We start from the raw sequence: 14,978 nt of genomic DNA on the forward strand, positions 1-14,978 counted from the left end.
AGATGACACCACCCTTATAGCAGAAAGCAAAGAGAAACTGAAGAGTCTCTTGATGAAAGTGAAAGAGGAGAGTGAAAAAAGCTGACTTAAAACTCAACATTCAAAAAACTAAAATCATGGCATCCAGTCCCATCACTTCATTGCAAATAGATGGAGAAACAATGGAAAAAGTGAGACTTTATTTTTCTGGGCTCCAAAATCACTGCAGATGGTGACTGCAGCCATGAACTTAAAAGACATTTGCTCCTTGGAACCTAGAAAGCATATTAAAAAGCTGAAACATAACTCTGCTGTCAAAGCTCCATCTAGTTAAAGCTATGGTTTTTCCAGTAGTCGTGTATGGATGTGAGAGTTGGACCCTAAAGAAAGCTGAGCACCAAAGAATTGATGCTTTTGAACTGTGGTGCTGGAGAAGACTCTTGACAGTCCCTTGGACTGCAAGGAGATCCAACCAGTCCATCCTAAAGGAAATCAAACCTGAATATTCATTGGAAGCACTGATGCTGAAGTTGAAGCTCCAGTAGTTTGGCAACCTGATGCAAAGAGCTGACTCACTTGAAAAGACCCTGATGCTGGGAAAGATTGAGGGCAGGAGAAGGGGACGACAGAGGATGAGATGGCTGGATGGCATCACAGACTCAATGGACATGAGTTTGGGTAAACTCCAGGAGTTGGTAATGGACAGGGAGGCCTGGCGTGCTGTGGTTCATGGGGTCGCGAAGAGCTGGACACAACTGAGGGCTGAACTGACTGAAGCTTGTGGCTCAGAGCCCAGGGGCCACAAGAGAAGCAGTGGCCATCACGGTGAGAAGCACCAGCACGGCTGGAGAGTGGTCCCCATCCTGCAACTAGAGAAAAGCCCCCATCTCAACGAAGGCCCAGTGCAACCAAAAATAAAATTAACAAGTAAATTAATTTTTTAAAAATGGTAAATTTGAAAAACACAAAACTATTTGGCAGTGCTCTTTTAAACAACTACCTTTTCCCTTCCATTACAGTCACTGTGCCTCACTATTTTTTTCAATGTACTCTTCTGCTCATTCAGCACTGTCTGATGGTTGCCTTTCCCTCCCACACTTGATTTCCACAATGTCCTCCCAGAAAAAGAAAAGTCAGGATTCAGTGACATGATGCCTCAAAACAGTCTCCCAAGGCAGCCAGAATGAAAGCAGGATGATACACCAAAAAGAATGCTATGCTGGGCCCTGAAATCTGGTTCCAGTCACCACGAAGCCTATGAACTTGGCCTTGGTTTCTTCATCTGTAAAGTAAGAATAATCGTGTATAATCCCCCAAGCCCCTAAATTTATAAAATTCTAAGTTTAAAAAAAATCTTAAAGAGAAAATCCCTGAGGGTTTCCCTGATAGCTCAGTTAGTAAAGAATCCAACTGCAACGCAGTAGACCCTGGTTCTGTTCCTGGGTCAGAAAGATCTGCCGGAGAAGGGATAGGCTGCCCACTGCAGCATTCTTGGGCTTCCCTTGTGGCTCAGATGGTAAAGAATCTGCCTGCAATGCAGGAGACCTGGCTTAGATCCCTGGGTTGGGAAGATCCCCCTGGAGAAGGGATAGGCTACCCACTGCAGCATTCTTGGGCTTCCCTTGTGGCTCAGCTGGTAAAGAATCTGCGTGCAATGTGGGAGACCTGGCTTAGATCCCTGGGTTGGGAAGATCCCCCTGGAGAAGGGAAAGGCTACCCACTCCAGTATTCTGGCCTAGAGAATTCCATGGACTGTTTAGTCCATGTGGTCACAAAGAGTTGGACACAGCTAAGCTACTTTCACTTTCACAGAGAAATCACTGAAAAATTAAATTAATCAATATTGATATAATATAGTGAAAATGAAAATTGGTAAAAGAAATAATTTCTTGACTTTGAAAATTAGATTCTTAATCAGCCACTGCACTTATCTAAACATGTTTATTTGGTAGTTATTACAATATTTTGAAAATAAACTTGACAACATTAGGCAATATTTACTTTTATATTGAAATATAATTTATTTTTATATCAAGTTAGAGTCTTCCAAGACTCTAAAATAGGCTATTTCAAGGAAATTAGACAAGCTCTAAGCTATTCTCCAGAAATCTTTACTTGATCTAGAATTGCCAAAAACATCCAAATGAAACTGGGAAAATAGTTTTTGTCCATAAGAAATGGACAAAATTTGTACAAATTGGTTGATGCAGAGTGGGCTTGCCAGAGGCTTAAAAACTGTAATTAATTTTAAGAAAAATATATGAATTTGCAACTTGCTATAGCGTGACATATTAATTATTAGCAGTGGAAAAATAATTCAAATTCTCTGATCATCCTCACCTACTGAAAGCGATATCCTCTGACCAATTTCCTCAGAAATACTCCTTTAAAATTCTTCTTTCCTCAGTTGAACTCATGCCCTCTTTCATAGTAATTTAACTTTTTTTTCCCCTTTTCAAATGACCATATGTATAGGAGGAAATTAACACTTAACAGTCATTTCTGTTACACTTTACAAATAAGGCATAAGGTAACAAACAGAATCATAGTACATTCCTCCACGGATAATAATCTGTACTTCACTGTTGTTAAATAACTTGAAAAGTAAAAGATGCTTAAAAATGTGGGAATGGAGTTATCAATAACAAATTTCCCTTAATAAAGACAAAAGGCAATACGAGAATGCTCATCTAGCCAAAAAAAGGTGAGAACAATTTATTGATGAAACGAACTAATACAAAATATAGAAATTGCCCTTGTCTTTGGAACTGAGATTATAAATTTTTTTCATAGTCGACTAAGGTGTGATTAACATTTAAGTACAAAGGTTATTTAACATTTAAACACAAAGGTTTCTCCATGAGTTACTCTGGATTTATAGGATCCCACTTACCAGGATTTCTTTTGAAACTGTGTTTTATGAGAGATGAGATGTTCAAGCACCTTATTTAACTGGGGACTGTTCTTCTGAACACAAGTCCAGGCAGAAACACAGTGCCAGAGCAGGTGGCTAATTTCATATCTTTTCTGATTAAGTTGCAAATCTTCCTGGAAGTGAAATATTAAAGTATGTCTGAGAAAGAGTTCTTTGACTTGAATAAACATGGAAATAAACTTTAAATGCTTTTTTCTACATCATGTTACACCAAGTGGAACAATTTACTCAAACACATTTTTATAAGAATATACAGTTGATCTGAGCTTTATATGTTTATTTTCACATGGATTCCTTGCGTACAATGTTGTTCAATCGCTCAGTCATATCCGACTGTGACCCCATGGACTGCAGCACGCCAGGCCTCCCTGTCCTTCACCATCTCCCGGAGCTTGCTGAAACTCATGTCCATCAAGTCAGTGATGCCATCCAACCATCTCATCCTCTATTGTCCCCTTCTCCTCCTGCCTTCAGTCTTTCCCAACATCAGGGTCTTTTTCAATGAGTCAGCTCTTCACATCAGGCAGCCAAAGTACTGGAGTTTCAGCTTCAACATCAGTCCTTCCAATGAATATTCAGGACTGATCTCCTTACTGACTGATTGGATCTCCTTGCAGTCGAAGTGACTCTCAAGAGTCTTCTCCAACACCATAGTTCAAAAGCATCAATTCTTCAGTGCTCAACTTTCTTTATAGTCCAACTATGGATGTGAGAATCCATACATGACCACTGGAAAAACCATAGCTTTGAGTGGACAGACCTCTGTCAGCAAAGTAATGTCTCTGCTTTTTAATATGCTGTTTAGTTTGGTCATAGCTTTTCTTCCAAGGAGCAAGTGTCTTTTAATTTCATGGCTGCAGTCACCATCAGCAGTGATTTTGGAGTCCAAGAAAATAAAGTCTGTCACTGTCTCCATTGTTGCCCCATCTATTTGCTATGAAGTGATGGGACCAGATGCCATGATCTTAGCTTGGTGAATGTTGAGTTTTAAGCCAGCTCTTTAACTCTCCTCTTTCACTTTCATCATGAGGCTCTTTCTGCCTCATGCTATAAGGGTGCTTTCTGCCATAAGGGTGGTGTCATCTGCATATCTGAGGTTATTGATATTTCTCCCGGCACTCTTGATTCCAGCTTGTGCCTCATCCAGCCCCACATTTCACATGATGTATTCTGCATATAAGTTAAATAAGTGCTCTGTGACAGGTTGAAGGGTGGGATGGGGAGGGATGGGAGGGAGGTCCGGGAGGGAGGGGACTTGGGTGTACTTAAGGCTGATTCTTGTTGATGTATGAGAGTAAACCACAAAATTCTGTAAAGCAATTACCCTTCAATTAAAAAGGTGTGCCACAATTGGAGAGTCTATGTGCCCCAACAGAAGGAAGATCACGAGGGCCACAACTAAGACCAGATTCAGCCAAAGAAACATATAAATAAATATTTTTTAATGTTTATTTTCACTCTAAGGACCAAAATATTGCCTAACTGGACATGGTCAATGTCTGCTAAGAAACTATTTTAAAAGCCTACAAAATCAGAACTTGAATGAACTGTTTTTTTCTTAAAATGCTTCCTAACAGTTTCAAAGATTTAATTGATTCTACTAAAGTAATTGGTACAAAGAAACAGTTTTTATTTTTTGTCCATTTATTTTTATTTATTGTTTAAAATATAAATTTATTTATTTTAATTGGAGGCTAATTACTTTACAATATTGTATTGGTTTTGCCATACATTGACATGAATCCTCCATGGGTGTGCATGTGTTCCCCATCCTGAACCCCCCTCCCACCTTCCTCCCCATCCCACCCCTCTGGGTCATCCCAGTGCACCAGCCCTGAGCACCCTGTCTCATGCATTGAGCCTGGACTGGTGATTCGTTTCACACATGAAAAGAAACAGTTATTAGACGTAGCACTCCTATTGAATTTTTGTCAACAGTAAAGATTCAAATACACGTCCTGTAATATGTACTCAAATCACTAATTTAGCCAGTATTTTATTCTTTTATGCACCAAAAAAAAAAAAATACTTAAAGAGATTCCAAACAGTTTTATAATTCTCATTTACTCTTTGAAATAACATCAAGACTACAACTTCATATTGTGCACTCATAATAGAAAAGGCCAGACGTTCATACATAAATTTTAAACGAAGACGTTTTAGTCTAGTCAACTGTTTAGTTAAGTCTCACAGATGTGCATTAATCTACATTATGCCTGGACTCAGGTGCTGGCAGTAGAGGCAGGGGTAGGTTCAGGTCTCTGCACATGGTTACTGACTCAGGGAACCATCATCCACAAGAGCAAATGGAGACCAGTCAGGGTTTAGAGTGTTAGAATGCTCCCCAAAAAGCCTGTTCTAAAATAACGTGAGGCATCAGACTAAGATGTGTGGACTTCAGTTAATATACGTATTTCATCCAAATAACTCGATGTTCTGCTTTGTGGTAGAGTCTCCCCCCACACGTGGAGCCCACATAACTGAAATTCTTTTCTCAAATCGCTCTAGAAGTCTCAGCCTGGACGCCCGACAACCCTCACATGGCAAACACCCTGAATACGTGTGTGGGCAGATACATTTTGAAACTTGTGGATGGTTTGAGGAATAAAAACAATCAATACTTTTTGTTTTTTGTTTTTTTTCAAATCATGTACATTGTGTGGCTACACAGACTATTCAGTTAGGTAAAAAATTCTCTTTAACAAACTTATATACCATCACCAGAGGACATTTGCAAAAGCTTTTGGTAAAGAAATGATCAGGATTTAGATCCTGAAGAAGATTTCAGCTTGATTTTCAATTTTGTATGACACCGTTTTTACTTATCACTAAAAACAAAAAAAAGCAGCCTCTGCCTCCTGGAACTGAGCTGACATCAATATGACTGCAGACTGGTCTGTGGCTCACAGGCAGGTCATTTTATTCTGCTGGATATAAACTCAGAGTATCAACCTCAGACAACATTACTCTGATAAATAAACAAAGCCACTTGATTATTTTTTCTAAGCACACACAGAAAGTCACTGTGCCCCCTACAAAAAACCCAACCAGAACTGCCCCTGTTTCTGGCAGCATCAAATCTAAAGGGAACTCCCGTTTCTTGTGCCTCCCCCAACCTGCCATCCCTGGGAATTTTCCAGATAAGTGAGGCTTATCTCTCATCCTTATGTGTTATATCCTTCTACAATTCAAGCATTTACATGGAAATCTCGCTAAGATTTCTTCCCTGCTTTTTACTTTCTGCAAAAGAAAAAATGTATTTGCCAAACTAGAATGAATTAATATAATAATGATGATGATGTGATTTAACACCATCATCATGTATATCAACAACGTAGTAGATGAAGAGGGAGCAATACTCTGAGAGCCGTAGGTGGTGTAGAGCTCTTCGCTTTTACACCAAATCAGTCCCACCCAAGGTGCAATTGGCAGATAACTTCCATCTGCAAACAAACTGCTAACTAGAGTACACAAATTAAAATATGTATTTTAAAACATAAAATTTGGCTGTTAATTTTATTTTCAGTCCAAAAAATCAATGCCTATACATTTGTTTCTTTTTAGTTTTTGTAATTCATATTATTGTAGTTTTAAAAAGTATCAAGCACGGAGCACTGCATTAAATGACTCCCAGAGAACTGGAACGTATTCTCTTTCGGGGTCAGCGTGGCTTTACAACCACTTCCTGTAGTTCTTTCATTTCCCCCTGCCCTGCTGCCCAGCTTTGGGCTACTCTGGTTTGCAAACTCGCCCCCACACCCAAGGACAAGGGGAGGAATACTTGAGAGGGAGGCCGGCCCCTCCAGGTGGGCCGGTGGCAGTTGTAATAAGTAGGAAAGCTCATATATAAGGCTTCCCTTAGGAGGCTGCGTAGATCTCCAAACCTGCCCTCCAGAACCTTAGGTGAGGACTTCCCTGGGGGTTAAGAATCCACCCAGCAATGCAGGGAAGGCAGGTTCGACCCCTGGGCGGGGAACTAAGATCCCACATGCCTTGGAGTGACGAAGTCACGCGCTGCAAATACTGAGTTCGCATCCCGCAGCTAGAAGACCCTGTGCGCTAGCTCGCCAGCCTGTTCACCCCAGAGCTCCTGCCACGGCCAGAGTCTGCGTCCTGCAGGGAAAGCTCTCACACGCCACAACGCGGACCCAGCTCACACAGATGTAAAGCCCACCTACCAAAGTGCTGCCACCATGCTGTTGGCTGAGAATTCACATAACCACATCAGCTTGAATTTTGTGCAAATGTGAGAAGCTCTGAGGGTCTGACCAGACTCTTTGATAACAAAAATGAACTCTGAGGCACGGGCTCTACCGTGACTGCTCAAAGACAGCGTTTGGAATTTCATCACTGTGTTCAGGCATTTGGGAGACGGTTGTCATTGCCATGAAAGGACCTCTCGAAACAAATGTGTTACCCGAACAACAGGACGTGAATCACAGGGTAATGCTCCTAATTTTAAAGATCCTGTGTTTCAGTCTAACCCAATTCCTAGTAACCGTTTATAATTACAGTACCACACAGAATGTTCCAGATTGAGATAATGCTTTTGGCTTACTGGGTACTTAGAGCACTGGAGGATGAGACTGCTAATACATCTGAACGTAAATCCTGTATGTTTCCAAGGTTTCAGAAAACTATTTGTGCTTTAGGGTGGATGCACCTAGCTAATAAATGGTCTACTGCACTTTAGTTGAATCTGAATCTACCTTCTCCAAAGAACCATGTTATCACTATTGTGTGACAACTGTGCTTAACAGATCCAGCTTTGCTGGCGAGCAAAGGACAGAGTGGGAAACTCAACCCCGTGTTCTGGCTCCGCAATCCCAGGGCCAGTTAAAGTGCACCGTTTGTCAAAGTCAGTGGAAACCCTGTGTCTGGGCCAGCCTGAAAGAACATTAAAAGGAGAAACAGGTCCCAGCAGCAGGGGAAAGGAAATTTCCTATTTTTATAAAGAACCAGCACCTATATCGTGTGTATCCTAATGCTTGTATCCCGCAGAATTCCTTTTTTAAGTGGTTTTATAATAGCACTTTGAAAACAGTGTCGACTCCAATGCTTACAAACATTAAAATTAGAGTATTTTAGAGTGGCCAAAATATGCTCTCATGGGCCCTGTAGCATTATTAGAGGTTAAGAGCTGTAGAAATAACTCCACAAATCCTCTTCTATAGCATATGAATGATAAAGAAGAGAGACAGGATGAATACAGATGTTACCTTTTATATTCCTAGTTTTCTCCCTTCTTCCCCACTTTTGTTCCCCAGAAGTTGAGATAGGTGGGTATCGAATGGGTAAATACTCAGCTGAAGTGGGGAGGCTGGGTTAAACTTACACTAGAGCAATTGGGCTGAAACTGGGCAAAACGTTGAAGTTTACCATCAACCACCGAATCCGCTGAACCAGCAACTCTCAGCAGCGCTGTGGCTACACTAGCTTCTATATTCTTTATATTAGGAGGAAATGGGAGCAGGAAAAGGAGGGCAATAAGTCTGATAGGCTAAAATCTGTTATACTCTCTCCATAGAATCTCATGCATGGAGCTGAAATAGTATTTAAAAAGACTGAAACTACGCCCTCTGTTCTAAAAGGTGGAAGAGCGCAGAGGTTTAGAGGCTTGTCCCATCGTAAGCAGATACATTCTTTTCATGCGCTGACATTCTTGCCCCTTTCAGTTCACCTAAAGCTGGATCTGACTGTCTGAAAACAGTACGCCTCCATTTCCCTGTTGTGTGTGCCTGCCGAGACCGACAAAAACAGCCTTGTTTAAGGAAAAGCAGCATCGACCCTGAAAGTCATGCACCTCACGGCTGTAACATGCAGGCTGTCAAGGTTTCAGTCTCTTATTTGATTAAAGGAAAAACACTCAAATCACCACCACATTAAGTTAAGCACTATTAACTACATAATTAAGCACAATTATTGTCAGCATAATCATATCCTTAGATGAGAATTATTATATTTAACTGCCTAAGTGAGTTACTAAGTATATTTTTCAATAACTAGTCTTTACATTTGCATGTCTCTTACTAATTTATGAGCACATGCTTTTTTGCAGTCTTCACAACAGCACTGTAGATTAGTTAGGGCAAATATGATGATGAAGATAGTATCTCTTTAAAAGGTAAGCAGACAGGGATTTAGAGAGTTTAATGGAACAAAAGACTGGTTCCAAATAGGAAAAGGAGTACATCAAGGCTGTATATTGTCACCCTGCTTATTTAACTTCTATGCACAGTACATCATGAGAAATGCCGGGCTGGAGGAAGCACAAACTGGAATCAGGATTGCTGGGAGAAATACCAATAACCTCAGATATGCAGATGACACCACCCTTATGGCAGAAAGTCAAGAAGAGCTAAAGAGTCTCTTAATGAAAGTGAAGGAAGAGAGTGAAAAAGTTGGCTTAAAGCTCAACATTCAGAAAACTAAGATTATGGCATCTGGTCCCATGATCCGGTCCCATGATCTATTTATGGCAAGTAGATGGGGAAACAGTGGAAACAGTGGCTGACTTTATTTTGGGGGCTTCAAAATCACTGCAGATGGTGATTGCGGCCATGAAATTAAAAGACGCTTACTCCTTGGAAGAAAAGTTATGACCAACCTAGACAGCATATTAAAAAGCAGAGACATTACTTTGCCAACAAAAGTCCGTCTGGTCAAGGCTATGGTTTTTCCAGTAGTCATGTATGGATGTGAGAGTTGGACTATAAAGAAAGCTGAGCACCGAAGAATTGATGCTTTTGAACTGTGGTGTTGGAGGAGACTCTTGAGAGTTCCCTGGACTGCAAGGAGATCCAACCAGTCCATCCTAAAGGAGATCAGTCCTGGGTGTTCATTGGAAGGACTGATGCTGAAGCTGAAACTCCAATACTTTGGCCACCTGATGCAAAGAGCTGACTCATCTGAAAAGACCCTGATGCTGGGAAAGATGGAGGGCAGGAGGAGAAGGGGACGACAGAGGGTGAGATGGTTGGATGGCGTCACTGACTCAGTGGACATGGGTTTGAGTAAACTCCGGGAGTTGGTGATGGACAGGGAGGCCTGGCATGCTGCAGTTCATGGGGTCGCAAAGAGTCGGACACGACTGAGTGACTGAACTGACCTGAATGGACCTACTCTGGACCACACAGTCAATTGGTGAGTAGGCCCTTCCTTTTCATAGTCAGTACTTTCTCTGTTGCTCAATATCTTAGGTTATATATTTAAATTATTAAAATATATTTTAAACTGTACAACAAGCTCCTTTTATGCATGAAGCAAACTGTGTTCATTAGTAAGAATAACCAAATGGTTCAAAGGGCTTAGTGTATGTCACTGTTTATATAAATGGTCCTTCACCAAGTTACGAGCCAAGGAGAAAACACTAACTCCTAGAAAAATCACACATAGATGTGGTTGAATGTTCTTCCTTATACACTTAAATTTTAGGTAGTTTTATAAACGAACCAAAGGAGGCATGGGGAAACCATGAGGCAACTCACAAGCAAAACTATTTAAAAACATTTTTTTTTTTAAAATTTCCTTTGTTGTTCCAACTAGCATTATGTTAAATGTATTTTCCTCCTTTTTAAGAATTAGAGAAACAGAATTTCTACTTATAAATTATAAAATAGTAGGTATATATGGCAGAAAAAATAATGATTAAAGAATCAAGGTCTGAAGTGTCCGCTGCTTTCTTTCGGAATACATGCGAGAAAGGGAAATAGAGGCATTGAAGGTCACAAAGACTGAAGTTTGTCTTTTGAAGTACATTAGTCTATACAGGGACAAGAACACTGGAGTTCCGTTTGCATAATACATAACTTGTCACATACCAAGAAATTATATACAATTGCGACGGATAGTTTTTCCTAATGTTGATCACTAATTTCTGAGTTGGAAAGTAAAAGTTTTGTCATATACCAAGGATTATTTTAATTCCTCAATTTTGAACCATTTAAAAAATTTCAGTTGGTTTTAATAGCATATTAAATGTTATTACACATGAATTATGGAGCATAAAAGTGTTACACTTGCTTTCATTAATAGCCTGCACTTTACACACTGTCCCTTTAATAAAAATGTAATATCATAAAACGTTCATTTAAAAGTCAATCTAAATTAAGTTGCACTTTTTAATTAATCCGCTGAGATGGCCTCTATAAGGAAGAAGGTAGGAGGGCACTGCTCCGTCTAAGGCAGCAGCGGTGGACACTGACGTTCCCCCGCTGTCCTAAGAGCTGTCTAGGAAGCACGCCTCGGGTTGCACGGCCTCAGCGTCAGCACTGTTCATCCCTCTCCCCAGCTAAGCGCATCTTCAGCCGTGTTACTGAACTGTGAAGCAGGGATTTTTAATCACAGCTATGTGACCTGATTTGCCATGCACTGGGATAAACTTGGGCTTCCCAGGTAGCGCCAGTGGTAGGGAACCCGCCTGCCAGCGCGGGAGACGCAGGCAACCTGGGTCCGATCCCCGGTTTGGGAAGATCGCCCGGAGGCGGGCACGGCAGCCCAGTCCAGGCTCCTTGCCTGGGGAATCCCGCGCACAGAGGCGCCTGGTGGGCTACACGGCCCGTAGGGTTGCAGAAAGTTGGGCACGGCTGAAGCTACTTAGCAGTTAGCACGCACGGGATGTACTCACCATTCCAGAATCTGTAATCTTGCCTTTCACAGGGCTAAAAATTGATTCAGAAGGGAGTTCTCTGTTACATATAATTTCCATGATTTTCAGAATGCACTGCACATTCAAAGAGATGTTTGGATACTTGCAATATAATTCTTTGGAGCAAGAAAGTGCTAGCGTAAGAAAAATAATTTGTGAGAAATATTTCATTAACATCTCGCACTGCATTTCATTTGTCTTTTAGCTATTAAAATATAATTAAATTCAGTACTGAGAGGCTGAAACTGCTGTTTATCTCCCCAACTACTGAAGATTAACAATGTTATGTATGACCCCTAGTGGTATAATAGAAAACTACAAAGTAAATAATTCATACATAAGCGTTCATATAATTCAAAACATCAACTACATAATGGTTGAATGCCCAATTAAGTATAGTTACTATACAACAATGCCTGGAAACTTCCAGCTGAAAATGAATCAAATCAGAATATATACTCTTCATAATGGGTATTTTGAAATTGCAATCGATGTCATTGCTTTTAAACCAATATTCCAGGTTAATTCTTTTCAAGATGTTGTTGTTACTGATTTTTCAAGTACATAGTTTAATGACAGCAATGATTATGCCATTTCACATAATACAATGTGGCATTTAACAGAAATATCTTTGTGTCATTCTTTTTACGAACTTTTAAACGACCTCTAAGTTTCAGTCCATCAATACAGTGGAAAAATTAGTAATAACCACTCTTCCGTTGGATGGCGACATGGGCAGAGAGCAGTGACTCACAGCCGCAGCAGGAACCCACCTGCTGCTGCTGATGAACACGTAGGCTAAGCAGGTCTCTACCAAACAGCACGTGATAAGAGGGCGGATGGGGGTTCTAGCCTCACATGAAGCAAAGATGGTAGTGTTCTTGAGGTAGGTCAACAGTAACAGGCTAATGTCAGAACTTGAGGTTTCATGTAAATAACTTTTCAAAATGTATTTGCCACAAATATCTGAATAGCTGGTGAATCACTACGCTGACCACTGTGAGGAGTTGAGGGATTTATAGTGTAAAGAAGAAAAGAAAGCAAGGGATGCGATGGACAGATCACTGCACCGCCAGCCTTCAGCTGCGGTGTCTGTATCCAAACACTCCCCTGTTACTTCCTACTCCCCCCTCCACGGCCTTTCCCATCAAACTGTTCTCCCTTTCTTGTATCCTGAGTCTCTTGACTTCTTATCCTATAATACATTAATCTCCTCTATTGACCTTGTTTTTCATTCGAACTACTGACACATTTCTTCTTCTTTCACAGCTCAGCTTTTCAAAACAGCTCACCGTTTTGTCATTACACTTGAACTTTCCCTTCAGTCTGAACTGTGCTTCCACTGGGGACAGCTCCCGAGAACAATGACTTTCTGACTGTAGAAATGCATCACCACTTTCAGACCTCCTATTAATACTTTTGTAGCTCTCGATAATGGTGGCCTTGAATCTCTCCTGTTTTAATTTCTATGTCACTCCCTCCTGTTTCTCTTAATTCTCCTCTCCTAGTTGGTATCTGTTACTCCAATGATCCATTAACGTTTACATTCCCCAAGATTTTATTCCTAGAATAAATGTCTCCCCACCACCACCTCCCATTCCTGGTTTATCTCATCCATATTAACAGTGATGACTGTTAATTGATCCATGTTAATACCTCTGAAATAAGTGATTCCCAGGCTAGACTTATTTCAAGTTTTACATATTGACTACTAAGGTCAAGATAATGGTACTCTGAACTGAAATGATTCCGGAGAAACACTGGACATATTGAATTTGGAGGTCACTCAGGTGTATATACCCAGTTGGGAGAATCTTTTAAGTTCAGAGTACCATTATCTTGACCTTACTAGTCAATATGTAAAACTCGAGATTCATGCTAAATTGCTCACTTTCCCTTATACAGCTTAGATCCAAGTGATTGCCAAGTCCAATTTTTCTTTATCTTCTAAATACTTTTCAAAATTATTTTACTCTATCCATCCCCATTGTAGAAGTTCATAGCTTTAATTTCTTGCCTGTTCTAACATCGTAGCTAACAGACCCCTGCGTCCACCCTCTCCTTTCCCAGTCCAGCATCTACATCACCACTATCGTTACCTGACTAAAATACAAATTTAACTTTTGAAATCCAGTAAGCGACATACTATTACAGATGAAAAAAATGAGTCACAGACAAGGTCAGATGCCTAGTTAAGTAGGAAATTTAAACATAAAACCCATGCAGTCTTGCCCAGAAGCTGTGCTCTCAAAACTGCACCTGTCATCTTTCATAAAAAATAAAATACAGCTTATACTCTTTAGAGTGACAGTCTGAGCTTCTCAAAATATAACATAAAACATTTATAAGTATAGAAAATAAAAGACAGCCTACCGTATAAATATGGTTGAAGCCTAAGTAAATGTTGTTTAAAATTTTCCAGGTGACCATGAAGGAAATGTATAAAAAGTCGTAAGAAGACCAAATAGCCAATCTGTCAAAGAGAAAGAAAAATGATTTTTGTGTTGCATCAATAAATGTTTAAAAACCATAAGGAAAATAAACCATTTTACTATTACCATTGTTTTTGATGAAACAGTTTCAAATTCACTTAAGATTATGTGCTTTTGAAATAACTTTAAAACATTTATATCAAGGTTGAAATACTGGCTCAGCAAAAAATTTTTAAAAAGTTTATAAATCATTTCTCCATTATATATAATGACCAATACTGAATGCTATTTTGTTCTATATCCTTTAGAACAGTATCTTTCACATTGTAAGGCATGCCCCTTAAGTGAGTCATGAAATCAATGAAAGGGGATTTTAAAATAAAAGAGAAAATACCATAGTACACCGCACAGTGCCTTGTTTCAGTTTATATATGAATGTGTATTATGTGTCTGCTGGACTGTAACAGTTTTGAGAAATATTCTGCCTGTGCATAGTGTGATTCCCTCATAAAATTACACACAAACATACACACACACACAATGTCACTACTAAATGAACAATTTAGTATCTTACTTCTGAGAAGTTTAAAATACATGTATAGCTAAAACTGTTTTACATAGACAACAGAACTAAAATATCTACAAAAAAAGTAAGATTTCATGAAAAGTAAGAAAAAAAACACAGACTATGGTAATAAATGGAATATAAATGCCTAAATTGTTAAATCATAAGATTACAGGAAAGGACCAAATAATAACAATAACTACCCCTATATCACTATCAAGGTCCGATATCAAAATCTTCTTTGTAATGATCCAGGGCATTGTTAGATTTATATGTAAAAAAATAAAATTAAACTCAAAAGATGATTCTAACAAGTCTCAGTGCTTCACACAAGATTATTAAGCAAATGAGTAGCATCATTGGGTTTTGAACCCAGGACTGTGTGTATTGCATCAAAACACATAAACTTTCAATTACAGC

At 39.7% G+C, this 14,978-nt stretch overlaps 1 protein-coding gene across 4 annotated transcripts in view; it reads right to left on the bottom strand.

Annotated features, from left to right (window-relative positions):
* Positions 1-14,978, bottom strand: part of TMEM232 (transmembrane protein 232) — a 272,688-nt gene that overhangs the window by 189,514 nt on the left and 68,196 nt on the right. For all 4 annotated transcript variants that reach the window (XM_043913765.1, XM_043913767.1, XM_043913768.1 and 1 more), the window contains 3 exons: positions 13,935-14,034; positions 11,541-11,695; positions 2,873-3,027 (listed from right to left, as the gene is read on the bottom strand). In XM_043913765.1, the coding sequence (XP_043769700.1) occupies positions 2,873-3,027; positions 11,541-11,695; positions 13,935-14,034 (410 nt within the window). The remainder of the gene's footprint in view (positions 1-2,872; positions 3,028-11,540; positions 11,696-13,934; positions 14,035-14,978) is intronic.

Source organism: Cervus elaphus, chromosome 9 (assembly GCF_910594005.1).
Source record: "Cervus elaphus chromosome 9, mCerEla1.1, whole genome shotgun sequence".
In the NCBI taxonomy this organism is placed as follows: Eukaryota; Metazoa; Chordata; class Mammalia; order Artiodactyla; family Cervidae; genus Cervus; species Cervus elaphus.